This window comes from Apteryx rowi, unplaced genomic scaffold (genome assembly GCF_003343035.1).
Source record: "Apteryx rowi isolate R43461 unplaced genomic scaffold, aptRow1 scaffold_2, whole genome shotgun sequence".
NCBI lineage: Eukaryota > Metazoa > Chordata > Aves > Apterygiformes > Apterygidae > Apteryx > Apteryx rowi.
Window position 1 is genome coordinate 5,258,966 of NW_020448307.1, and position 26,619 is coordinate 5,285,584.

General features: G+C 40.8%; 1 protein-coding gene across 1 annotated transcript in view; it reads left to right on the top strand.

The window, feature by feature from the left end:
* The window catches only part of SPOCK1 (SPARC (osteonectin), cwcv and kazal like domains proteoglycan 1), a 319,830-nt gene that overhangs the window by 178,959 nt on the left and 114,252 nt on the right, over nt 1-26,619 (top strand). Inside the window, exon 3 of the mRNA XM_026063359.1 lies at nt 10,508-10,610. Within this exon, the coding sequence (XP_025919144.1) occupies nt 10,508-10,610 (103 nt within the window). The remainder of the gene's footprint in view (nt 1-10,507; nt 10,611-26,619) is intronic.

Below are 26,619 nucleotides of genomic sequence, written 5' to 3' on the forward strand. Positions count from 1 at the left end.
CAACCGCCTCGGCTTGGGGGCGTTCGTACCCAGGGCTCCTGTCACGTGCCACTCTGCTGAAATACTGATTCATAAACAAGGTAGTTTGGAGCTTACTTTTTACCATTTGCTGATGGAAGCGGTATTAACAGCGATGCACTTTTGCTTCTGCCTTACCTCTAACAATGCAACAAGTAAGACATATGCTATTCCTGTTTTCAAGTGAGATTTAATGACATAAAATGCCTACTGAAGAATGACAGAATATGACTGGTGAGAGGTTTCTCTCTGTGAAGAATGCAGAGGAGTTCTGTACCCAGAGATATTTGTTTCAATTACATTTTGTTTTTTCTGCTCGCCTAGTTCACAGTCTTACAATTCATTACTGTTTTTAATCAAAGTTGGAAGAGGGTTCAGTATCTCAGAAACTAGCTATCTGAATTAAATCTTTTTAATTTTTCTTCCCCATGGTTATATTATTGCTTCAGTTAAGGCTTAATTTACAGCTGCTTCAGAGGTGTTACAGAAATGTTTCGTGACATACAGTGCAACTTCTTTCCCCAAGCAAATAAAATACTTGTTTATATTCATCTGCAATAGGAAGGGTGTGTCTTTAATTCTGCATGGATAATTTAAAATATTATCTTCTGGAGGAGGTATAACCTGTTTTATTTTCAGTTGGGCTTGGAGTAAATTAATTAATATCTAGTGAAATCTCACTGAATAAACGGTAATTTACCCCAGTGTAACTGAAAGCAGAAATAGTCTAGGTCAGTTCATGGGAAGAATTACAGCTGGCATTTCAAAGTTACCATAGGATTTTCAACTACAAGCATTCACAAATCTCAAGGTCATCATCTTCAATACTCTTTTTTTTAATAACGATTCAGAGGCTTTTGTATGCCTTTCATTTTTTTAAGTCTTCACAGTTTGTATTTTCAATACCTCCCCAACAGCAGTGAGAAATAATACCCTACTGCTTTTTGGAGAAAGAGAACTGAAGTTCAGCTGTGGTCCAGGGTCTGCAGGTTTAAGGCAATCACCTGGTGTCCCCGGCCCCGAGCTCAATCCCAGCAATGGGTAAAGCAGCCACAATAAAATCTGCCTTTTAACCGTTTTCACAAGGTGTTATCAGCTGGCCAGTTCTAGCGGTGCAGCTATCCAAATGCTTTCTCTCTTTCTCGCACTCATTTGCTAGCCTATCTGTGGTGCACCAGATGTAGACAATTGAGCTTGAAAGTATGAGGGAGCATGTTGAAGTCCAGCACAGGTACAGGCAGGCTTGGAGGCAGCCGGGAGGGGTGCAGTCATTAACAGCTCTCCCACGGAAAGAGCAGTGGCAGTTTTGGCAGAGCGGCGAGGAGCTGGCGGGGTGGAGATCATTCGGACCGAGGAGCCAATGCCTGGGGTTAGAGATCCTTGATTGCCTCTTCACAGGGCACCTTTGCAAAGCAAGCACGAAGCTGAGGCTGACCAAAAGAAACAGGCATCTTTTTAGCTCTGCTCCTATCCTGCGGCTCCATTAATCCAAACAACGCAGATGCCTCCCTTCCTGCAAGGCGGACGTGGAGGAATCGACGTTTTCTCGCGTTCTACCAACTCAAGATCAGAGCGGTCTTTTGCATCTCGCTGCCTACACCCCAGGAAGCTTGAAGCTGGATCACCCCGGGGGATTGGGGACTCCAAGACCAGAACCGTAAAGCCGCTGTCATTAAACATGCGCCAAAACCCTGGCAGTCCCTGAGAATGGGGATTTTTGTACCCTCGCTACTTCCAGAATTAATAATTGAAGGGACCATCTGACCGATGGTAGCTCCGGCTTGCCTTGATCCTACCAGAATATGCAGAAACGCAGCCTCAGGTATTGCCACATCCAAGCACGAAGTATCGTGCAGTGCAAGTGCTTCGAGTTTAGGGGGACACGATGGCACTGGTGCCGCATTGCGCTTTACCGCACCGATGCGCGCGCTCTGTACTCGCGTGCTGGGCGACGCTTTGCCTCGCAGGCGAGAGCTGTTTGCGAGAGGCGCACCTGGTGCTAGCTGGAAAGCGGAGCAACCCCTAGCTGCCTTTGGCAGATTTTTCCTTCCTGGGGATGTTTGTTACTTCAGGTGCAAAAGAACGTGTTAAAAAGTTAAATGTAGTTGCTAAACGCAGCCAAGTGTATGAAAAATTAAAAACTTGCCCCAGCGTAGGGAAGTATTTCAGCCACATCTGCAGTATGTGGAGATATAAACCACAGCTGTTCACTGTCAGAAGTCAAAGCAGGACCCTCTCTTTTAGGACTCAGCTTTGGTCTCGTACGTGTCTCTGTGCTCCTTGCTAACCAGATACCTCTGTCGGTGGCTGTGGCTCACCATCACACCCACCACTGGAAGCCCATTTCCTAACTTACAGTCCTAAGTGTTTTTTTTTTTTGCTTCACTTCTTTTTGCTGCATCAGTTTTCTGTATGTTTGTCAAGCAAATTCCTATCACTCGGGGTCTTATCTTTGCTTCAGAAAGCAAATCAGTAGAGTCCTTTAAAGTATCTTTTGCCCTGGATGGCCCTCAGCAATGTCAAAAGAAATTGTATGTCAGTTATGAGAAAGGATTTTTGAAAGTGCCTGCAAAAATGAAAATAGATGTGTCTTTCCACTATACCGGGATCTTCAACCACTCAGATGTCAGGGTACTCTAAAACAAAACTATACAAAAATACTGTGCAGTGATGGAATAAACACTGACAGTCTGAGATGTTACTGTTTAACTGCCCTGAGAAATTCCATTTACTGAAAATAATTCACATACATGTTTGAAGCATTCAGGCCTGTGGTAATTAATTTTCAGCTGAATTGATTTCTGTATGCAAATTGCTCTGAGTAATTATGTGGAGAGAGAGCATGTGAGAGAGACTTAAATATCTGAGCCCGTTAATCGAAGACATGTTCTCCCCTAGACTTGGGGGAGGGCTAGCGCCAATTTTCTCTCTAATGAAGCAGAATGATTTATGCCAAGATTTGCAGAAGCAGAATAAAAACCATTGGTAATTACTTGCAATTGATATGGGGTTGGGGGGAGGGTCTAATCTATTATTAAAGGGCATTTTTTAAAAGCAGAATTATTAACAATACCAGCTGTGAGAAGAGATGCTGCACTCAGCTCCAATAAACAACGTATTCTTCGCCAGTCAATGTGGCCACTCGCTAAGCTGTAAAATAAGAAAAAAATAGGGAAAGGGCGTAAGGAAAAAAACCTTCTGAATGGCTGGGAGAGTCTGGATGTCCGTCGCAGGCTTGCCTGGGTGCCTTGCTCGCAGCGGGGTGCTGGGGTGACCCCTCGCTCTGGTCTTTGGCCCCACGGCCAGCCTGAGCCCGGCGGGGGCACCGAAAGCCGTGGCGTTTGCGCAGGGCGGCAGAGCACCCTTCACCTGAGTGCTCTCTAGGGCAATACCCACGGCCTGTTCACACTAAGGAAAAAAAGCGCAAATTTCCCACCTATTTCAAAGCTCAGTGGAAGTTTCTGGCCTGAAGAAGGCCCGGAGCAGCCTCATTCGCGGGTTCGTCCCTCCCCAACCCACCCTGCCGGCTGGCACAGCCCAGAGCTTCTGGGGCTGGCTGGGGACTATGGCTGGAATCAAATAAGTATTGAAATGCACGCCTATAATTTAATGCATCATTTAGTCGAGAGACTTTGTTTTAAGGTTTATCTCTTTTGTCTTAAAAAATGCACTAGGATCTCTGTGTTGTAGACAGCAGGTCCCGTTTTCCAGTTCATCATACCTTTCTCAGCAGATGTTCTTCTTTCCTCTTATAGTCAGAGCAGTTTCAAGGGGATTGCGTAAAAGCAACTGCTCTTGACATTTCATTATGCCGAAATGTTTTTGTCATTGAGTGATCATAGTACTTATTGTCAGGCAATTCTGAAAACAAAAAAACAATATTTACATAATGCCATTTTCTTTTTGATTGTGTAGTTTGTTTCAGCTCCGCTAAACAGCTATGAGTTTGAAATTACTCTTTTCCCCCACACGAATGGTCATAAAAACAAAATCAAGCTCATAAATCTTGCTGTGAACAAGTTGTGCAGTTTCTGCAGGATTGCACATCCATTGCTGCGAGACACTGAGAGTATTTATTTGTTACCACCCTTTTAAAATCAAATGTGTGAAAAATAAATTTGCTCTGTTGTGATTAGCACATGACCCACAGCTACGGTGTAGTCTTACACAGCAGCATCTCCCTGTACTGCTTTGTCTGAGCTCGGGAGTTTCCTCCAAGTCATAAGTCTTCCCTTATAGTGGTAATATATAAAAACATGAAATGTAATAGAAAAGTATCTCAAACACTGTTGTTAGGTTTTTGTCCAGCAATGATTTATATTGCTATCTCACAGCCTCTGGTGATGGGTAGCAGGCAGAGGAGAGAAACCGTGTACAGTTCATAAGCAAATGTTCTCCGGTCCGCTTTGTGGCACTGGCACGGGAAGGGATTTGGGATGCAATCTCTGTTCGTAATCCTTTTAGTATTGAAAAAAGATGCTAGCATACCATTAGGAGGTTGTTAATGGTCTGATGCAATCCCTAGTGTTTATTATTTCCCAATTATTCTGATAACTCTAAGAGGGAACCACAGAGGATTTGTAGATTTAATAGGGATCTTAGACTGCTGTGAATCATAAAAGCTTGACTGCAAGAAGGAATGCGAGTCTTGTCCCTTAATGACAGGAATTCAGATGCTGCACCCACATCTTGCATAAAAGGGCCTGGTTTTGGGACACCACGTTTGGATGGAAGCCTTTCCCTTTTGCACTGCAGTCAGCTGACCTGTAGAGCTAGCAGACCAGGAGAGGACAATTTTCCTACAAAAATGTGGTAGCCCATGAAACAGAAACTGTAGCCTGTCTAAGGATTTCTTCATCTGTGCTCTGCCAGGAAGAGACTGCAGAGTTCAGACTGCCGGGACAGATGGCCAGAAAATGAACGTCAGTGATGGAAACATCTCGGTGTTAGAAGTGAGGAAGAGCAGAACTTTTGAGCCAAGGCAAAAATGTAGAAGTTCTAAATTTACTCAGGATGAAAAACTTCTGAAAATGTTGATACCGAGAGATATGCAGTACTGTATTTCACTGTATTTCAGCCAGCTATCTCCTGAGATGGATGCATTGCCCCAGAGACCAACTGTGCAGGGATTTGAACAACACGGGAAAGCTCAGGACGGGGAGCTGTGGAGCCTGGACTCACAAAAAAGATAGGCAGGGTGGCTGAGCGGGGTTTCCATCCGGAGATTGGTGTTCACGTTCAGCCTTTAATTCCAATTGTGATCAAACTCCTGTCCCATCTAAAAATTTTGACCGAACCTTAGCCACTGTTGGATCAGTTAACCATATCAATTCACTTCACCTTCAGTCCCAGTCTAAAGAAAAACTGGAAAAATGTTTGCATATTTTCCTATAAAATACAGCCAGTTTAAGATCTTTGTGATAGTATTGTGCAGTCAGACCTGAGTAACTATGCAGAACTCCTTAAGGTAGAAAAGGGATGGCTGTAGTTTCCCTTTAGACCTGATAAAATAACATCTTAATAATAAAAATCTTCTTTTTTCCCCCCTCCTCACTCCTTTTCCTCCTTTCATTTATTTATTTGTACTTTGGCTCTTCATTTTCAAAGACTTTATACTCGTTGCTTTAGGACACAAAGAACTGTGATGACAAATATGGTTGTTACGTTTCATCTTATTCCCAAGGGTCTTTTCTTCTGTAGATGATGAGCATCTGCTCCTAGTCATGTAGAAATCTGATTAACAAAGCATGATCTTTGATTAGCATATTTCAGAAACTGTTTCTTATTATGAGTTCTCTCCTTAGGGCTTGTACTGCGTAGCAGTAGAACAACCTTCCAAACTTCTTTAACATGTCAAGGAACTCTGCAGACAAATAAATCCCTTTTTTGACCTTTTGTGTTTGTCTGGATCACACATTCTGCATAAGTGATAAAATTCTAAAGAAATAATAATCCAGATTGCAAGGTTTTTTTCTTTTTGCTGTCTTCTCACAAAGACTATGTTTTTGCTTAAATATAATAAACCTCTTTCTACTCTGTTGAATTATATGAAAGGGCTGTTTGAAATGAATAATACGTTACGCTTATATAATGCACTCCATCTAAGAATCTCCATGGGCTTTTCCACTATTAATGAATTAATTCTCCCAACACACAGGTGAGGAAAAGCTTTTTTATTATTATTGTCAGTATTATTATTCTTTGCAGATTTTAGAAACAAGACACTGAGGTAGAAAGCAGTTGTGAGGCCTGATTAAAAAGGAAATTTCTGACCGTATCTTTTCCCATTCCTGTGCTTCAAACTGATAACTATTCAACAGTACTTGTCTTTTCAATATGCAATTGATGGTCTTCTTGTTGCAAAATATTTCAGAGTTGTGTTTCTTTTATCAATAATAGATTGTGTGATGCTAATCCAGGACATATATACTTCAGAACTACATGCGTTCTTATTGTCTTAGAAGTCCTAAGGAGTTCAATAAATGGATATAATGGATATAATTCTTTAGTTAGAGGGTAAAATTAGTATGAAAAGACACTAAGCATTGAAATTGTGCATGGGTGGTGTCACATAGTCTATATTGGCCTAAGTCATGCTTCTCTTATTCGTGCCAAACTAGTATTGGCTTTCAAGGGGAAGATGAACGTAACCCCACCTAGCCTATCGCAGTTCTTACACCATGGTCCTTGCTTGGAGGAGGTTCAAAGATGATCTTGGCAAAGTTTTGTTGGCAGACATTGCCCTTAGTCGCCACTGCTGTGCAAATGTCCAGGCACAAATTTGATTTAGCTGGCAAAGCTTGGCTTTCCAGCATGGGACTAAACCCACCTCCTCCACTAACAGAAGCTCTGGCTGACACACAGCTCCCAGCACAACGCCAGGGAGGACGCTCTCCGGCAGCACAGTGCTGCTGGCAGCTTTAGCCCTGGGCTCCTCGCCAGTTTGCACAACAGTTTCTGTTGATGCAGTGTTTTGCATCGAGGATGTGTCACCAGCAAGAGCAGAAAGACATGCGTGTGCTCCAGTAAAAGAGCAGCACCAGCTGGAAGCCAGCAAAAGTTCTGATCATTAAATTTTCTCATGTGAATATGACCCTTGAAATAATCAACACACTGAACCTATCATCTGGTGACCCTACGCTCTCCAAGTGAAGCTCACTGATTAAAGACTTTGCAGAAGGAGGGTCTGTCACTCTGCTTTGCAGTTTAAGAATATCTAGTCAGACAGATAGGTAAGGCAACTGTGGCCTGCCATTTCAATCCTGGTCAAATATCTGCCTCAGTCTTTAACTGGGTCTCCAGTGAGAGCTGAAATAAGAGGATTAAGGCGGTATGCCTCACCTGCGGTATTCGCTGAATGTAAAGCACAAGGAATGTGTCTGCTAGGGCATCTGGTGAGCAAGGACCAGTGTCGTTGCTACTTCTCCTGTGCGGGTTAGTCTGACTTACAAAGATACAAGAAGCAACAGCAGAAGGCTCCCAAAGAGCGCCTCTGCCCAGGAGGGCAGGAAGCTGCCCAAGAGCCACCAGAGCCATCTCGGTTCTGTTGGCTGTACCAAGGGCCACCACTACTGCCTGGTGGAAATACAAAAAAAGACCTGGAGCTGCTGTTTTCAGCCCTTGATTCTTTCATTTGGACAGATCCTGAGCCTTCAAACACTGTCTGTTTGTTTTCCTAATGGCAGCTCGTTGGAAGTTGATGCCTTGCTGTTTCCAGTGCAGGAAACATATGGTCTCTTCCCCTTCCTTGCTTGCTTCACCTTTTCTATCAGTTTAATGGCTTTAAAAGTAAAAGCTTTTATTACTTTTGTTTATAAGACTTCCAATGTCTTGCACCAAAGGCTTTCCACTAAATACACATGCACTAGTGATGCTGAATTGCCCATTGCAACTCTGTAGTGGGTTTTAATGTGGTACGAGCTTCTAGCTATGACTATTTAAACCAACACAGAACAGCTGCAGCACTGCAGGAAAGCAGAAGAATCCTCTGCTTGCTGGGAGTACATTTGTTATATAAAGAAATTTGGTGCATAGCAAGCTGAAATTCCTTGTTCATTAAATAATATCCTTTAAACATATCTCTGATCATCCAGTAAGGATGGAAAATTCAGTTATCATAATTGGCTATAGGGTCTTTGCACAGTCCCAAAAATGAAACTAAGAGTGACCCAGTTCCAAGAGTGGCCCAATAAATGTGAGAAGGAAGGGGAGAGGTAAAACAGGAGATTGTAGGACACATTCAAGAGGAACAAAAAGTCAAATCCATGGTAAAATTAATGTCTGAAAAAACTTATTTAAAAATCACTTCTTAAACAAAAATGAATTTGTGACTTCCCTTCTTCTGAAGTATTCACATAACCATCTTTTGAATATAAGTAATTTATCCTGACTGATATGTCTTATTCCTGATCTTTAGAAGCATCCTTTTGTAGGAGAATAAATTTAGATAGATAGCCTTTGGAATGGGACTTGATTGCAGAAGAGTATTTGTAAGAGGTTTTCCCTGGTGGGCTCAGTGCTCTAATTGGAGTGGTATGCAGCACCGCGCTGTATCGCTCCTCTTTTTTATTTCAAAGATTATCAAATCGCCCCTCATTTAAAGAAGAAGCCTGTAGAAACTCGGCAGGAGCAGCCAAGCTTGCACGCAGCAGGACTCGAACGCTGGCTGCTCCTCTTGAGTATCTCGCGGGCCATGGAGCAGTCCTGCTCTGGTGCCTAATGGATCGATATTTTCTTGCCTCTCCATGAAGGAGCAGCTCCTGGCTCCACATATATATTGCATGTTCTTCCCTCAGTCACACAAACCTGCCCGCAGACTTTTACGACCTTAGGTCTTCTGATACCTGCTTGGTATCTTCATTTATTCGGCAGGGGGAAGGTATGTCTTGTTCTAGCAAAACCCAGTATAATACGCCTCCTGCTACTTTCTTCAGTTAGCATTAGGAGAGATTTTTGTGTAGACAGAAACAAATGAAGGGGTTCCTCAGACCCTCTCTGCCTTTTTCTGAGTGTGCTCATTGCACCTGGGAAAAAAGGTTCATCACAAGCTAAATGGGGATTTTTGTAGGAGCCTCTCATTAGAATATTGGCAGTGTCTCTCTGCCTTTTGGTCTCCAAATACCTTTTCCAGATAAGCAGGGGGCATTAATCCTTGTGTCCTGGCCAAACGCCAACTTTGGTAATTACTTTCTATTTACAGTCTTTAAAATCCCTTTGTGTTTTCATTAGGGTACAACATTATTCATTCCTTCAAGTCCCCTACGGTGCTGCCTTGCAGTATGCTGTTAAATAGTGGCAGATTTTAACCAGAGGTGACGACGTTTGATTGGTAAATGGAGATGTTCAGGTGGCAGGTGAAAAGAGGGTACCTGAGAGTAAGCCTTAGTACCCTGCGCTTTCCCCTGCAGGACTGCACCTCACTTCTGCACATTTTCCGGACCCCTGACTAGCTGCAGTCCCTCAGATCACTCACATCTTGGATGGAGAGAAGCTCCCTTTGCTGCCCAAATCACCACCCTTTTCACCATCCTGTTCTCCAGCAACTTAAGAAGTGCTGAGATAAAGATTGTCCTCTGCATTATTCACCCTGTACCAAAAAGTACCAAAGGGTCATTTGGGGGCAGTCTGGTCCAAGCCCTGTTAGGCTGCCTTAGGCCACGGGAGAAAAAGGCGAAACAGCAGTGATGGCTCATGGGGGAACCCGAGTGTCAAACCGAAGCGGGGTGCCACCACCGAGAGGTGGAGCATGGGAGAGTGTGGAGAGGAGAAGAAGGGGCGTATGGAGTGACTTTCTGGAAAAAACATTCCCTGCGGAGCATCAGCAGAGACAACAGCTTGTGTGTATTTGCTCTGAGATAGCACCTCACTGTGCTCTCTAGTCCCACTTCCAACGGCGCTGTTAGAGATGAAAGTTGTTGTATAAAAGCCCAGGATTATTTTATTGTTATTACTGCCCTCCTACTCAAGCATTTTAAGTGCAAGGGAAGTTTATCCATAAAAATTAAAAATAATTTCTACAAATAATATACCCAATATAGTGTATCTGTGCAATGAAATTTAGTAGCACCATGTAGTGTGTCCATTATTAAATGGCTTCTAAAATACTACTTATTCTGTTACTTACGAGTGTATTTTATTCCACCGTAACTTTTGTATGAGATAAGCAATATAAAATAGATTATTATACCAGAACCTCCTTGTACAGTATCATGTCTAATATTCATTTGAATGACAAGTTAGACTCCGAGCACTGCTCAGTAATCGGAGGCTTTAAGCCCTGCGTCCATCTTTCCACTTAATCACCTCGGTCCATGAGAACAGCTCACACGCTGCACAGTGGATGGGTATTCACCCCGTCAGGTGTCCGAGTAGTCATTCCAACCAGTTGTTATTCCCATACAGTTGTCTGGATTAAGCAGCTGAGAACTTCATATGAGAACTTCATATACATTTCTAACTTTCTTTTTTTGTGTGTGTTTGTTTTTTATAGCCCTTGATCCATCCAAAGATCCATGCCTGAAGGTGAAGTGCAGCCCACATAAGGTGTGCGTCACTCATGACTATGAAACGGCGATTTGTATAAGCCGCAAGCAGCTGGTACACAGGTAAGGGAAATTTGGGTTGTTTGAGGCTTTTTCATGGACTCCAGTAAGATCAGAACAACCAGAATGAGAAAACTCCAAGGTGAACATTAAAAAAGTAATTTTAAGGCATTCTTTAAAGTTTAATTTGCATTTTTTTGGAAACCAAACAGAAGTCTAATTATTTATAACAGGCCCTTCTGGAAAAATGAACCGGAACACGACGCACCCTCCAGTTTGGAAAGCAGAAGACCCTCCCAACCCTGGGAGAGGTTTTCTCCTCTCAGAGAGCAGAAACTGGGCATATTTAAAAGTCTGAAAACCTGATATATGAAAACATTGTGTTGGATACATCCACAGTTCCAATAACTTAATTTGAAGCAATTAAAAAGAGATCAAAACAGATGTTTTTATAAATGTCAAGCCTCTGCTTAAATTTGATAGAGAAGAGAAAAATGTTGGTGGAACTTGGTAGAATATCTCCCTAGGGAGTCACGCAGTTACAGAAAGCTCCAGATTTGATTGCAGAGTGACTGAATTAGGAAGAAGTTAAATAACTAGAATGTTAAGAACTTTGGCTAACAAGTTCGAGTTAGACCAGAGAACGTCTCTGAGAGAAACTATGAGTAAACAAAAAAAAGCCTCCTGAGTGCTCTCAGCTTGAAACCTTATTCCTCACACAGCATAGGTTGAAATATGCTGCAGTCAGGGACTGTTGAATGGTTGAATGCTAAACATTCATTTTAAACACTTTAGCACAACATTTAATCGTACTTAAAGCGTTATATGTTACATCTTTCTGTTGAAGTTTACTCAAAGGCATTTGTAGAAAACTAAGAGTTTACTGATCAGCGTGGCTGTAATTTAAGAAAAATGTATTGTGTTGCTTTCACTACATTTGCATAATAAATTTGGGGACTGATCTCCACCTTCTTTCCCTATTTAGTAGGGAGGCAAAAAAATTTGTTGCAACAACTCTGGTCCCTAAATGCTATTGCCAGCTGAGGCTGGAGTTCCGCAACAGTTTAAGCCAGACTAAATCAAGGATGATCGGATTCCCTTGTGCCAGTACTAGGTCTCGTCTTACCTCCCTGAGACCTGGCTGAGGAAGCTAACCCAGTAAAAACCTGATTGTCTTTGATTTATAATCCAAAGTTAAGGCTGTAATGTGGGTGAGACGGTATGTTCAATCTTCAGTTTTCAGCATGGAATGAACCCTGCAAGGATTTTAGGAGTATGGCTATGTGCAGTACTTACAATATAATGACATTTTTGGCATTACGTAGCTCCATTTTCCAGTTAGGATGGATTTAAAGCATTTGCATTATATAATAGTCCTTATGATATATAGACATAAACGTTGAACCAAATGCTTTCTGAGCTATTTCCAGTATTTGATGTCCCAGAAGCGGTCAAAATGGTACAGAGTAATGACAGAGAGGAGGAGCAGGATATTGCTTTTTTTCCCAGAAACCGAGCTATGTTTCGTGTGATCTCTCTGTGATTCCTCCACTGCCTGCAGCTATTTCGGATAACCTTTGAGTAGCACTGTGGCTGTGGGGATGAATAGAAAAACACTGAAACCTTACTTTGAAAATTCTCCAAACGTTTTCCAGCAAGTTTTGCAGTGCTTCAAGAATTACTGTTGATGTGGGATGGTGGCACATATGTCCCCAAAGTGTTTTTATTCTCAAAATATGCAGCTACCTAATTGCCTCAGAGGGTAGACACGTCAGTGAGGAGAGTAACCAGCCCAAATCCTCTGCTCATTTGAATCAGTGAAGTGACACTGCTAAAGAATTTCATCTTTAGTCTGAAAAGGTGGTGTTATCTTTTCTGTGCCTGACCTAAATACTGTCGTATGTGTGACTCCAGTCTCATTTAAGGCTGCGTGGATCAGGAGTAAATGCATTACAAGAAGTGGAGTTGCACCTCTTTAAAACCAGTGAAAGCCTGAATACATTAGTGCATGCACATGTGGAGGAAGAAGCATCAAATAACACAGCACCATAGTGCTTGTTTTGTGCATCCTCTGTGCTTTTGGGTGTGCTCAGAAGGATTTTCCATTTCATGCATCATTATCAGCTTGCTGTAGTGGCTTTGCAAAGCATGTAGGCTCAGCAGAAAGTAATCGGGAGGGCAACGTCTTATGTTATTGCTGAGGCTTCCAGACAGAGCTACGCCGATTTGCACCCCCTGATTATCTGGCCTGCTGAATAGTTGCAGCACAAGGAAAATGTGTTTATTACAGGCATAATGTAGCTAACTTTGAAACCACCAGTGCCACAGATCGTGGCATTTTGCCAGCGCATCCTCTAAAGCATTTACAGTACAAATTTGGCAGGGCATTAAGAGAAAGGGCAAGACTGAGCAGCGACTGAAGAGTAGGTAAAAGATAAATTCAAAGGAGATCTCTTATATGTTTAATAGACCCTGGACTAATAATAGAGCCTTACGAAATCTTTTGTATGGATTAAAATATGCTTAAATTTGGACATGATCTATGAGGAAGAGCCTTTATTAGTTCATCTTTGCATGAGACACAGTGGTTAATACCTCACAAAGGTTTCTCACACCTTCGCAATCCTGTAAAACTTGGTGCCATTTGTCTCTGCTGGTATTGCTAGTGCAGCTCAAGGAAGGGAACGATGTCACTCCTGGAGTTTTTTTGAAAAGAACAGAACGAGAAAAGAAGATTGATGAAAAAGTAATGGCTGTATTAACATGTCTGGGATTTACTGCTTTGTCCAGTCCATTTAACTGGTGATCACCAGCTAATTCATCACCTCAGTGTACGTCATCACGAAGGTGATCCCATGCAACATCTGCTTCTCTGCTGTGGTTGAGGAATCTGACTCTTTACTCAGTATTTCTCAGTGCTTCTGGGGCTACTGGTGCCGATAGAAGCCACTACTGAGTTTCTCTTTTTTTTTTTTTTTTCAAGAACTGGACCAGTTCCCAGACAAAACGTCTGCTCTTCTAAATTACGCATCAAAGGGCTGGTCTGACCAAGGAGGCAGTGTTGACAACTCTACTTATCTGCAATAAGTGGGCAAATCTCCCTCTCTTTCCGTAGAACATCTGGAGCTGATACTCCATTTCTGGGTAGTTTGGACCCCGTGGAAAGCAAACCCAATAAAACCTCCCCAGCAGATATATGAAACTAAGCATTTTTGTACAACTGCTGTTGTACATGCTAATTGGGTGGCTTAAGCTGTATCCAAAAGGGAATTCATGAATGAGAGAAATAAATAATTGCACGAATGTCAGTGACCCACCTGCTTTGAAGAACTGCTTGGGCGTATTCCAGAAAAATCTCTTCCCACTGCAAATGTGCTTTTTAGGGATTTATTGGAAGGGTTACACACATAGGCAGGGATTTTAAGCAGTGCTATTCTTCAATGTCTCTGTATTAGGTCAACAGTTACCTTTTAAAATGCATTAAATACAGGGCCCGTAAACCCTCACCCGTTGTTCTGATCTCCTCTCTGCCCCTTGCGTGCCTGTTTTCTCTTGCTTTTGTGCAGGTGTGCTAAATGCTAATGGGAAGCTGGCGCCGCTCCCAGCTCTCCTTCGGGGGTAATATCTTCCCGTGCCGAGCCCCGGACTTCCCTGTTTTAGCAGCCGCCCAGTGCGAGGGAGTGTTTGTTCCCAAGCTTTTGGTGTTTAATTCGGAATGATTTATGTGATAATGTTTATCAACGCCTGAATGCGTGAACAATCTGTATTTTGATGTCTCATAACTGAATCGAACCCGGGAGATGATCATAAGCTGTGGAGCTGGTGACACCAGCAGTTTGTTCCCCAGTTAGCCTCGCTGGCTTGGTAGCTTGCTTCTTTTCTCTTTTTTTGGTCTTCGTTCCCATTCAGAAAATAGTTGTTGTTCATTTGTGTTTTAAGTACAGTTCAGAAAAAATAGCGTATCCCAAAGGGAACATTAAAAAATAACGTTGCGCCGCTTCCCGTTGGTGCTTTTATCAGTGTTAGTTGCATGTGTTTCACTGCCCTTTTCTCGAAAGGGCTGCCACAAGCAGCACCATCGGAGAACCCCGACCTTAGAGGGCAAGACCATTCTCTCATTTATTCATTTTTTGACTTTCTTTTTCTCTGTGGAAACTATCTAACTAGCCAGCACTGTGTTTACTCCAGAATGTTTCCAAAGCAATGTGGGACTGTTTCTAACCTCTCTGCAAAATCACGTTTTTCTTCCTGTTTATGCTAAAAGCTGCACATAAGGGAGGTGACTCCCTGTCAGGGAGAATTTACCCTCATTTTATGGAAGTCCTAGAGCTTTTTTGTAACCTGCAGATGTGAGAAATATAGGCAAAATTATGCAGAAAATTTGGAAAATCTGCTGTAAGAATGATCTTTCAATTATTATTTAATCTTAGCTGAGGAAAAATGCAGTTGGTGTCAACTGGAGCTGCAGATGGCCACAGCTCGTTCATCCATCTTTGGTGGGCGGTATGCCAAAAAATGCATCCCAGGACACCGAGTCCTTCCTAGGATAATGGGACTCCCCGGTGACCATTCCATAGCTTTAATTATGAGATCCAGGACTCTGCACAATAATTCAGGATAAAACCTCTCTACAGTCATTATGAAGGTTAAATTGTTAATGTCTGCACTCGACATAGAAAACGTAAATGTCCAAAGTTATTTTTCATATCCACAGAGTTGTGTATAGGTTCCGGGATGAAGTCACGGTTGTGAGTTAATTCTTACTGCAGCATTGTTTATGAGCACCAAATGGATTCTTTTGTTGATTAACATTTTCAGACTTAGGGGAAGAAAATTCAGAGTGAAAATAAAAGCCTTTGACCATTGTTTTAGAAAAGATAAAACTTTCCATTCCAAATTTGTTGGATTTTTTTCCAAGTAACAATACAACAACATTTGTTTTCCCCTGAGAACTGTTGTGGAGTCACTACATCTGCATTCTTTCCCTAAAATAAATGGTTTCATGCAAAACATTTTATCCACCCTTAATGGCGAGGATTTATTTCCCTTATCTGCTGGCATAAATTTTTGCTTCAGAAGAAAGTGTGTTGAAATATTTGATTAAATACATACTCAAGAAAACTCAACAGAGTGCATTAGGATTTTTTAAAACAAATATATTGTACTGGGGGGAAATGCCAAAACTTTGGCTTATTATACACAAGGGTCCCTCTTACCGGATCTTGGAGAATTGTTTTAATCCTCTAAGAATGGAAGTTCTAGACATGAGCAGAATGGAGTACATGGTATTTTTGTAATTTATAAACTATACTCCATTGCTCTGTTAAGACTAGTATTCTTTCTAATATCTAATCACTCATGGTAAACGGGTGTAACGGTAGCTCATGCTGTTTGTCCAGCAAATGAGTCCAGGCAGATCAGCAAGAGGCACCTTTGAGGTCAGAGCAAAGGACATCACCTAATGTGATGTGCAAGTGGTGTGGCGTGCAAGTCTTCAGAGGCAACTTGAAAGCTTTTCAAAGTATTTCAGCTCCAGACTACCTGACAGCAAAGACATGCCTCCACTGCAGTGTGGAAGCTTTGGAGTCTGCAGCAGACAAATAAATGGAAATCAGAAATGTTTGTTTTTCTTGCATGGCCACTTAAAAGGCAACTTAAGCCTTTTAATAAGACAGAGAGCACGTGGTATGGTGTGTCGTCAATCTACAAGCGCTCAAGGGGAGCCACTGAACCTAAAGAAAGACCAGCCTGCAAGTCTGGTGCTATACATTCTTCCCTACTACATCCATTTTTTTAATTTTGATTATGAAAATTACGATGTAAGCATGAACTCCCAAAAGCCAATAGCTTTTTCTCCAAAACAGTTTCCATCTTTAACAGTCCAGGATTAAGTCCAGGGATGCTTAAATATTGGAGCAGCTCTCACTGATTTTAAAAGCAGGTATTACTCTACTGAACCAAATGATGTGTAACCTGTAGGTCTCATTCCCCGAGTGGTCCATTCCTCAGGTTCAGCTCTGCTTAAGGTAAATTGCTGTGAACTGAAGAGACCATAGGGAGAATCGGTGGAGAGATAAGCTTTCCTCTGTCTAGTGGGTGTGAGATAGTTCTGGTCTGAACCATGAGAGTGACTTATCTGCTGCCAGGAGTTTCTGTACAAAACTCCAGGTTATTATTTTCTGGAGGGAGCTGATTATAGTCCCTTCCCTCAATAAACAAGATTTCATGTACCTTCTGGCTTTTCCCAAGCTCCAGATACTCTGTTGACTTCAGTGCATCTCAAAAGTCAGAGGTAAAAAATAAGAACCCCGAATATTAGCCAACATGTGGAGAGAATGGCTACATCTAGAGAACTCCATTTTCCTTGACTTTAAGTACTGGGAATCATCTTTAAAGCTGAATTCAAATGCACCGTGCTTATAGCCAAGGCATGTCCCTTGGCCAAGGCATAGCGCTTAACACAGAGAGAAGAAGCAATCCCCAGGAATAGAAAGATCCATTGCTGAACACGTCCCATAGCTATTCATATCTCAAAAATGACTAGTTTGTGAGGATAAACCAGTTATATCATCACCCTTTTTTTTTATTCAGTGAAACTTTATTATGCATTTGATAAGATTTGTGTTTTCCTTCAGAAGGCCTATCTTTGTAGCACCTGACTCTAAAAGCCAAAAGTGCTGAAAGGCCAAAGCATTGCCCATGTTTTGCACCAGGAATTTTGGCACATTTTCTAACACCCACAGGAAAATACAGACGTGCTAAAGGATGTTCAAGCAGAGCGCAGATACTTGCTGGGGAAATTGCTCTGCACCTGACAGGGGGTTGTCCCCGAGAGCCTGGATGTGAAACGTGCTGCATCCGCAGGACAATTAGCCACTGTGCAGACGCCTCTCCCAGAACGGGTAGCTCATCACTAGTCACGCTTCATCAGTCTTAGAGCTCATTAGAGTAGTGCAAGGTGACTGTCTCCTATCGGACATGGGAAATTGTTGAAATATATGATAGCACACAGCTTTTTTATAGTGGATTTTAGGATGTGTAGTCCTCAGCTTTGTCTGCTTTGGCAATAGCAGGAGATGAACTTGTTCCTGCTATCAACAGGGGATTTACTATATTTTCTTCACAGTCACCAAGCACCTGGCTGCTAAGGTGAGCGTCTTACCGCTAAGGTCGTTGTCTTTGATTCTGCAGCTCCGATCTTACTGTGCTTTGCTTTACTGTGAGCCTGCTGCAGGGACAAAGGGAAATACAATGGTTATTGAGATGTTCTCCTGCTGCACAGTTCCTCTTAGACCAATATCAGAGCGCTCATTAAAAACCACATCAATACCTCTGGATTACTCTGCTAACACCAGAAAGTTATTATATTGAATAGGATAAGAAAATAGCCCATTATCTTTGGCACTGTAATTAACGTTTATAAATATTTTAGTTTGTTCGTTTAAAGACAATATTATGGGATAGGTTGATTGCTGCCTTGTATAGTCCTCCTCTTATTATTACTAGTTGTACCCTTTTAGCAGTGTATAAAAATGGACCAAAAGTGGCTTCCTGGATCATTAAGTCCAATCCCCCAGCAACAGTATGATATAAACTTGTTCATTAACCTACCAAGTTCCGTCTTAAAGGTAATAAGGTTTATTGCCCCACTCCTCCGACTGGAAGAATCCTTAACATCTCTACTCTTCTGGTTAGAAACCTGCTAATTTCCAACCTAAATTTATTCAAAGCCAGTTAAAATTCCTGAAGCTTTCCTAAACGGTTCCTCAATATTTATTTAGAAATAATGACCTTCTCTTGTTTTGCTAGACTAAGCAAATGCTCTTATTCTTTTCTCATAAAAAGTCATTCCTCTGACTGTCCTAGTTTTCCTTCGTAGCAGAGCTTGTTGGGCTTGGCTGCTCGAAATGAAACCCAAAATTATCATTTTTTCTTTTTGATATTTTAACTCTTTTTACATCTTTAGGTATTATCATCCCTCTGAGTCATTGCTTATTAAGATTTTAATCTTTATTTCTTAAATTACTCCCCTCTTTGAGTGCCTGTTCATCCACCCCTGCTTTAAACCTGTAGTGGTCCTTCCATGAGCCCCAATAGCAAACCTGCAGTTGTGCAGCCTGTATCGCGGGCGGGCTTTCCGATGAGCTTTCTAGAGAAGAGTTTGGGCTTTGATGTTCTGTGCTTTGGTTTTGATGTTCTAGGTATCGCTGGATAGTTCAGAATTGTATAAATACACATGCAGTTTGCTGTTTCAAGGTTTCTTGTTTGGTATATATTGTTCTTGATACCACTTCTTGCAAGGTCTGAAAAAATTGTTCTTTTTAAGGTGACTTTCCTACATCCAGTAGCCAAAATTACTTTCCTGCACAGAAAACATTTTTATTAACATGATAATAAAAAGGGGGAGAGGGCTGAAATAAGCCAAGCCTCACGGAGCATTATGGGAAGTGTAATTATAATAATTTCAGTTTTACTTTACCAGATTTCTACCGCTGTGGCAGGAAAAGCTTTTGTTTATATTGCAAGATTAAGACTAGGTCTTTTCTGTCCCTCAGCTGAGTTGAGTGGTGCAACGTAGCATCTCTCAGTATAATTGCAGCCTTTTTGCAGGTAGTCTGTGTACAGAGGCTGAGTGTTACTGAGCTGGAGAATGAAGACTGTAGTCCACATCCTCCCGTTGTTCAAGAGATTTGGTGAGAAAAGACAACTCTCTGAACATATCAAAAGTCTGTTAGTGCTTTCTCCTCTGCTTTTTTTTTCTTATTCTCTGATTTCCCTTCGATTTCATCATTGTATGGAAATTTGCATAAAGTCAGAGATGGCAGAATGCCTCATCTAAGTAGCCTTATTCATGGGACAGTGTACTTGAATAACATTTTCTAAGACACCTTTAGGAATCACGTATAAAATGCAATGTTCAGAGCTCTGAGATCTAACCCATGAAACTTAAGTGTGTAATGGTGGAAAATGCATGGCTGAAAGTGAATACGTGACTGTGTATTTGCACAAGATATACAGAGGGAACACAAGCCAGTAGGAAAACTTAAATATATGAAAGATAAAATATCGGCAAATCAATATTTGTTCTACAACAGTTTTGCTATCTTACTGGGTTCTTTTGTTGGCTAAAGACCTGATTACCGTAATTTATACATGGTTATAAACTATAATTCACATCATCATTTATGTTATCAGCAGAATTGGTCATACATAATTGTCTTGGTAGAACTCTCATCACTTTGTCAAGAGTGTTAAGTTAGCATCCAACAGCTCCCGTTTCCCTTGAAGGCTTCTGAAAATTTTAGGGTTTCAGCTAAGTTTTTTTTAGAAAGTTGAATCTGAGCTATCTGTAGATACCTGGAAGGAAGCTGAGTTATAGGTTAATCGCCTCCTCCATGCCACTTGTCTGTTCCTGACTTGAACTGGGAGCTGTTTACAGCATACGGGACGTTGGCTTTTTTGTTGTTTGCAAAGCTCCTTGTGCAATCTAAAGTGAATCAAAAATGAAAACAATAATTGATATAAAAGTCATCTGCTTGGCAAATGTCAGGAGAAGATTTGCCAACCAGTTAAGAAAAATTAGAAAAGAGCTTACAGAACCCAGGAACAAATGAAAAACATTTGAGGGGACTCACTACCCATGTGTCCTGGCCCTCTAAGGAGTTAGGCTTGCATATGGAGCAGCTTTGGTAATTCTTGAATTTTGCACGCTTCATCAAGCAACCTTAACACATCATCATTATCGCAATTATTAAAATATAAACAGGTAAGTATATCCAGCTGTGGGACTTCTCAATTGTCAGACTCGCACATCGGGACCAGCGAGAACAGTTGCACAGGCTCTCCACATCCCTCTCAGTGGCACCACATTTGACCGTTGACCTTGTAGATGAGCATGTGTTATCACCTTGAGCTGCTGGCCCTGCTTCTTCTGTGGCTAAGTTAATCCCCATGGGACCGGGAATCTGCAGTCCTTCTCAGCTTACCATAGCCCAGTAGGTTAAGGATTGATTTGCTGACTCAAGCTCTCTGTGTTTTCTATATGCTAAAAATCTTAACCATAAAATTGCTGGAAGCAAGTGTCTGTATTTTTGTGGTTTATTCCCATCTTAAATCTGTTGAGTCAGAATCCAGTTAGTCAGAAATTATTTAATGTTTACAAATGACTGCTGATGCTCTGTAAATTATTCTCTATTTATACAATAATCTGTTTACTGGGAATTCTAAATTTATTGCTGGGTTTTTGCTTTAGAAGCCCCAGGATATGAATGTGTTCAGTGGAAAAGTCTTTTTAGTGCTAATAAAAGGTATGTTTTTGTAAGATTGGGACTGATGTTTACAGGGAAGGAGTTTTATTAAAGCCTTTCTTCAATTTCCAACATCCCATTATATTGGGAAAAGTATTAAATGTGCACCATCTTAAAATCTGCCTTTTGATAAATGGCATTAGACATTCCAGTCGCAGTGCATATTGCAAACAATATATTTAGTATGAAATTTGCAAATCAGGCCTTCAAAAATAATGCAGTTGGGCCAAAGTTGTCTTTTGCACCTCTTGCGGTGTGCGGTTCCTGGCTTCCCACCTTGTGCATACGGCCCTGTTGCGTGGGAACTTCAGCCCCTGTAAAGGTGGAAGTGGCTCTCTGCAGAATTCTGCCGAATTTCATATCTTGTTCAACGTCCTTGGTTATTTCAGTCACAAAAAGTCAGCAGGAAAAATGATGACCAGGACCACCCTTAGGAATTCATCAGCAAGTATCTGGGCTCCCATTTCTGAGTTAGAGGTTGCAGAAAACTGAGCTGTTGGGACCTTTTCCACCTGGGTCTGTGGAAATGGCAAACCTATAAACTAGATTAGCCATGAAGGCATGAACGACAGCTAATATAAGAAGCTAGAATAGGTAATCTTCAGTGTTTTAACCCATTCAGAATCATGCAGTTCCATCCAATGGCACTCTTTTGAAAAAAATTGCAATATGGTATGAATATACAATGAAAAGGGACTTCTGTATCAATCATTTTCTTATTTGATGCAAGTTATGTTATCAAAATTAACTTTTAATCTACTGCTTCCTACTTCTTTAATATTTCAATTTTTATTATTCTCTTTTTTCATTAATAAGCCTGTGATTGCCTGCTTAGTGCTCTGCCAGAGATCGTCAAGAGCTCAACCTACAGATTTTCAATTTAGTCATTTTATATCAGATTAGTTCAACCAATGAACCACGAATGACATTATTTACGGACATGAGCCCCCAAATTACAGCCTGTTTAAAGCTCTGTACATAGAGAGTCCTAATGCTGGTTGGAAATCAGCCCAAAATGTTTTGCTTTTTTAAATAAGTCTGTTCAGGTGTCACTGTTTCCCTTACAAATTAACTATAAAAAGGCAATGCTGTGCCCTTAAATTTTTAGGCAAAAAGTGTAATACCTCAGCACACTTTTGAAAGACATCTTGTTTGTATTTCTAGATTTCAAACAGTTTTATAATATATGATAATTTCATTCCTCTCAGTATCTTCTATATCTTAAAAAGAGAGGGAAGGAGGGAGAAAATCGTGCTGTTTGCATGTAGTATTTTGCTCTACTTAGTGTTCAGCCAATTTTTTTTTATTTTAAGGGGCTCCGGGAAGGAGAGACTATGCCAATGTGCCTTGTGGTTACAGTGCAGATCACCAATGCATAATTCCTGCATAACCTCTTTAATAACAGGTGATCAGATGTTTAAACTTTGAAAGCTAATGAGTAAAAGAAAAGTTCTCTTCTGTGGCATGAGCTCTTCCTCTCATTCTTTCTCCCGGACATCCACTGTGAAAGTCAGTGCCAAATTCTCAGGGCCGGCAGTCAGAAGACCAAATTTTGTCACGTGCCAAGCCTCTTCATTGCTCCCCAAAACGGAGTTGCTGCTGCAGGACCCCGCAGCTCGCAGGTTTGGCCAGGGGATGGCCGGGAGGCTCTGAGCAGAGGCTGCGGGCCGGCCCTGAACTCCAGCATTCCCTTTCCTCTCTGGGCCAGCGAAGCACGATTAAGGTCTGTTAAAGCCTAATACTTACAAAATTAAAATTGAAATTAGACTCTTATACTTACAGGCTTATAGAGTTGGAAGCCTATGGGGTCATTTTATGTTTGGAGGATCTATTTTCTCCCTTTCCATATGTAAATTCAGTGGCATGTCTTTTATTAAGGACTGTATGTTCGTTGAAAGCCACTTAAGTGGCTATAGTATAGAGCTGTCTAAAATAAATTAATAAATAAATAAATAGCAAATATATCACGATAGATTCTGATACCTTAAAGAAGCATAATTACCAGGGACATTTCTACAGATCTGTGCTATTAAGTCCCTGTGGAATAGCAGGGGCAGGAAGATTAACAAATTTGCGAATTGATTAAGTGAGAATTATCAAGCTTTCATTTTGCTGTCAGTTACTGGATTTACGTTCTCTGCTTTAACAATGAAATCCTAAAAGACTCATTGCAAGGAAACACACGAGCATGTTCAGTGGTTGCAATTTAAAAACTCAAAATTTCTGGCAGATTCCACAGAGTTTTTGCATATTGTAATTACTATATAAGGGGGAAAAATATGATAACTTATACTGCACTCAGGGTGTAACTGCCAGCATTATAAAATCCACTGTTGCAATTAGGTACGGTACTTAAAACAGATTTTTGCAGGTGTGGTGCGTCACGAGGTGGATAGGCTCCCCTGGTTCTTGGCCTACCTCTTAGTGCAGTAGCAATAGCTGGGCAGTCTCAGTGCAGTCTCAGCTGAGCTCCCTGCTGAGACTTTTTACATTGGCATGTTTTGAGAAAAGGGAGGCAGAAATGGGCTTAAAATGAAAACAGCCTTTCAGCTTGAAATATCGAGTAGCCAGGTTCTGGAGTTTTCTGGCAAAATGGTTTTTCTATCAATTCAACAAAACTTTTTCCAGGAATGTGCAGACTAGTTCTTGAGAAGAAAGTCTCTCACCTCGGAAATACTAGTAGATGGGTGAAGAGACCTCTAATGTAGGGTGTAAGAAAGAGAGGTTCCAGCCTTCTGACTCAGGGACAAGAGTCTCCTCTGTCTTCTGGCAAGTGGTTATTGGCTTTTGCTTTGCAGCTTTCCCTCAAAGTTTGGGTTTTATTCCTTTCTTTCAGTGTGTTTCCCTTTTGCAGAAAGACATACTGATTGGAGAAGGGATTTGGTCAATTCAGTTACCATTTGTAAGTAGAGAAAATGAGACTTTTTTTTCTTTCAGGATTATCTAAAGAGGCAGGCTATGACTTTGATCTTGGAGAAGTGTCCGGAGATATTCTCTCTCCTGTTTTCACTATTTGGAAGTAGTCTGGCATTGCTGCTTTCGTAGTTCACTTCTACAATGTTAGAGATGAAACACACTGGACTGTGAGTTCTGAAAAATGAAGTCCTCTGCCTGGGTCTGCCCTGATTTCTGTCTACTGCAAACTAAGAATAAAAATTCCCAGTCACCTTTCTCTTCCATTTTCCAGGACAATATTTAAAACAAGCTGATATTGCAAAGTAGGCTTTCCTAATAGCCCTCAACTAGCCCCTTTTCTGAGAATTCTCTTTGCATACTGAAGAACAAGTAATTTCTTTCATTACATCTCTTCCTATTTTTCCACAAAAAGCAAATGCTTCAGCGTTCAAAGGAGTAGCTACTAGACCCGCAGCATTCAGACAAAAGTCTCGCCGATGCTTGTGAATGCTTAGTGATGTGATCGCTCTGAGTGCTGCGGTAGTTTGCTTATATCACATTTTAACTCTAGCAGCAAAATCTTGTCCTAAAATAAATCTTCTCTGACAGTCTCTGTATTTGTCTCCTGCCTAGAAGATGCACCCTTTGAAAAGAAATGATTGTGTCCCATAATAAGGGTTTGTGTTGTCTCACACATCCAGATCAACATCCTCCTATGCAATGTAACATAGTTTTAAAATACAGAACAGTTTTTGTACCTTGGGGCCGTTACAACCTTGTGCAATTTCAACATCATGTTACTTTTCAAAAAAGGAAAATATATCCAAGGGCTAAAGCATTACTGTGCAGTTCGTTGGAATCTCAATCATTTTCACTCATGTAAAATATTTTACCTCCCGTTTATGTATTTTTATTCCTCCTCTGGCCCAAACTATATTCTCATCTTTAGATTTCTCTCCCCTTGCTTTCAGCGCTGGACTTTGGAGGGACAGTAATGTCCTCCCAGTTATAAGTGGGATTAGAGTAGCTTTATATTGCAGTCCCAGTTTTGACCCACACTGAATCAATCATCTGTAAGTTTTTCCTGTAGCACTTGCTCCTAGAAAGGAATAGATTTTGTAAAAGTTTTTGAGAAGATATTTGAAAAATTAAGTTATTTCACTTTGGCAAAAAAATCTTTGCAAACTTATTCTTTATTTAAGCTCAAGGTAACATGTTCTTTGCAATTTATCTTAAAGATATGAAACTGGAGTCTCCTAGTTTTGTTCTGAAATAACATTTAAATTGTCACTGATGGAGAACACAGCCTTGAGATTATGTGACAATTTTGTCAGTTCTTCTGTTCACCCTTTTTCTTTCTCCTCTTTCCCCAGCCATAATTTTAGACTCTCAAACTGCATTAACCTCATGAGTCATAATAAAATACAGGGGAAAAATGTGACCTAATCTCTCTCTCCTTAAATCAGTTTATTAATCTTTCTTGGACTTGGTGAGAAACTGTTTTCCTGTCTCTTCACAAATTCAGCATTTTTAGCTTTTTCCCATCTTAACTGTGACAAAAAGCCAAAATCTTGGAAAAAAGACTCATGTTCTGACAAGTGAAAAGGTTGGGTCAAATTAATCAAAGCTTTTGTTCAAATAATCTTGAAACATTTTAGTTTGATTTCAACTGTCCATTTTTAAGATCTTCCAATGTAAGTTACATCTTAACATAAAAAGGCTTTTAATCTAAACTAGCCTATAATTCTGAGTTTGGATAAGCAAAACATTTTGACAAGATCAGCGCTTTTCTCTTTCAGCATTTTTACAGGATGGAAATTCACTTTTCCAGGGAGGGTTTTGTTTCATCTAGTCTGCATTTTGCTTCTTTGAGAAATATTGAGGTAAACTGTCCATATTCCCAGTTTCAAGAGAAACTAACAGCAGAAGCCACCGAGCCACCAACTACTCATACCAAATACTCATACTGACACACAGAAAATAAAGAAGTAGGTTGGAAATGATTATTTTGGTAAACAGAGTCAAAGTAGTTGAAGGAGAGATATTTATAATGCTTTCTCCTTCCAATCGTTCTATAAAACAACATTGCTGAAGTTTGGAATTTGCTATAAAAGGAGGGGGAAAGCTTTTTCAACACATGGTTATTTGGCAGCAGCATACCTACCTAGCCGTAATACGCATTGGAAAGCATGGACCTCTTGGATGGCTGCATGCCTTATGTCTCACAGACTCCCTAGGCTGTGCACCAATATCCTGTTAATGCATGCTTTGTTACGGCTTATGTCTACACTGCTCTGTATTTATGCAGATACTAAAGAGAATTGACTTTCTATCATCCTCAATCATACTATATAAATTTTAAGAAGAACCAGTAAGTTCTACCTGGGCTAGCTTTGCTCCTCTAACTCTGTCACAGCTTTATTATGATGGTATCCAGAAAAAATGTTAATTAATGTCATTGGGGATTGACAATTGGAAATTCTGCTTTCCTGATTTACCTAACCTCTAGCTTTGATCACCGTTCAACCCATCTTCTTTTGTGAAACAAAACAAAGCATTCTGATTAGTTGGTTGTTATCATCCATGAGCATCAACTGTGGAGGACTAATTAACTTTAGTAGTAATGCATAATGTAAGTCAGTTTGTCGTTTAATGAATTAAGAAGTCAAGAGAGTATGCTTAGTTAAAAAAATCTGAAAATGCTAATAAAGAATCAAATCTGCCCTAGTCTAATATCCAGTCTCTTGACTGCAGAAGACAACTCATCAGAGAGAATACAGGAAGCTTCTCTGTTCTCTGCTTTTTCTTTCCTCTTCTTTAGAAATTCTGTCTTTATACCTTATTGGTATTTAAATTTA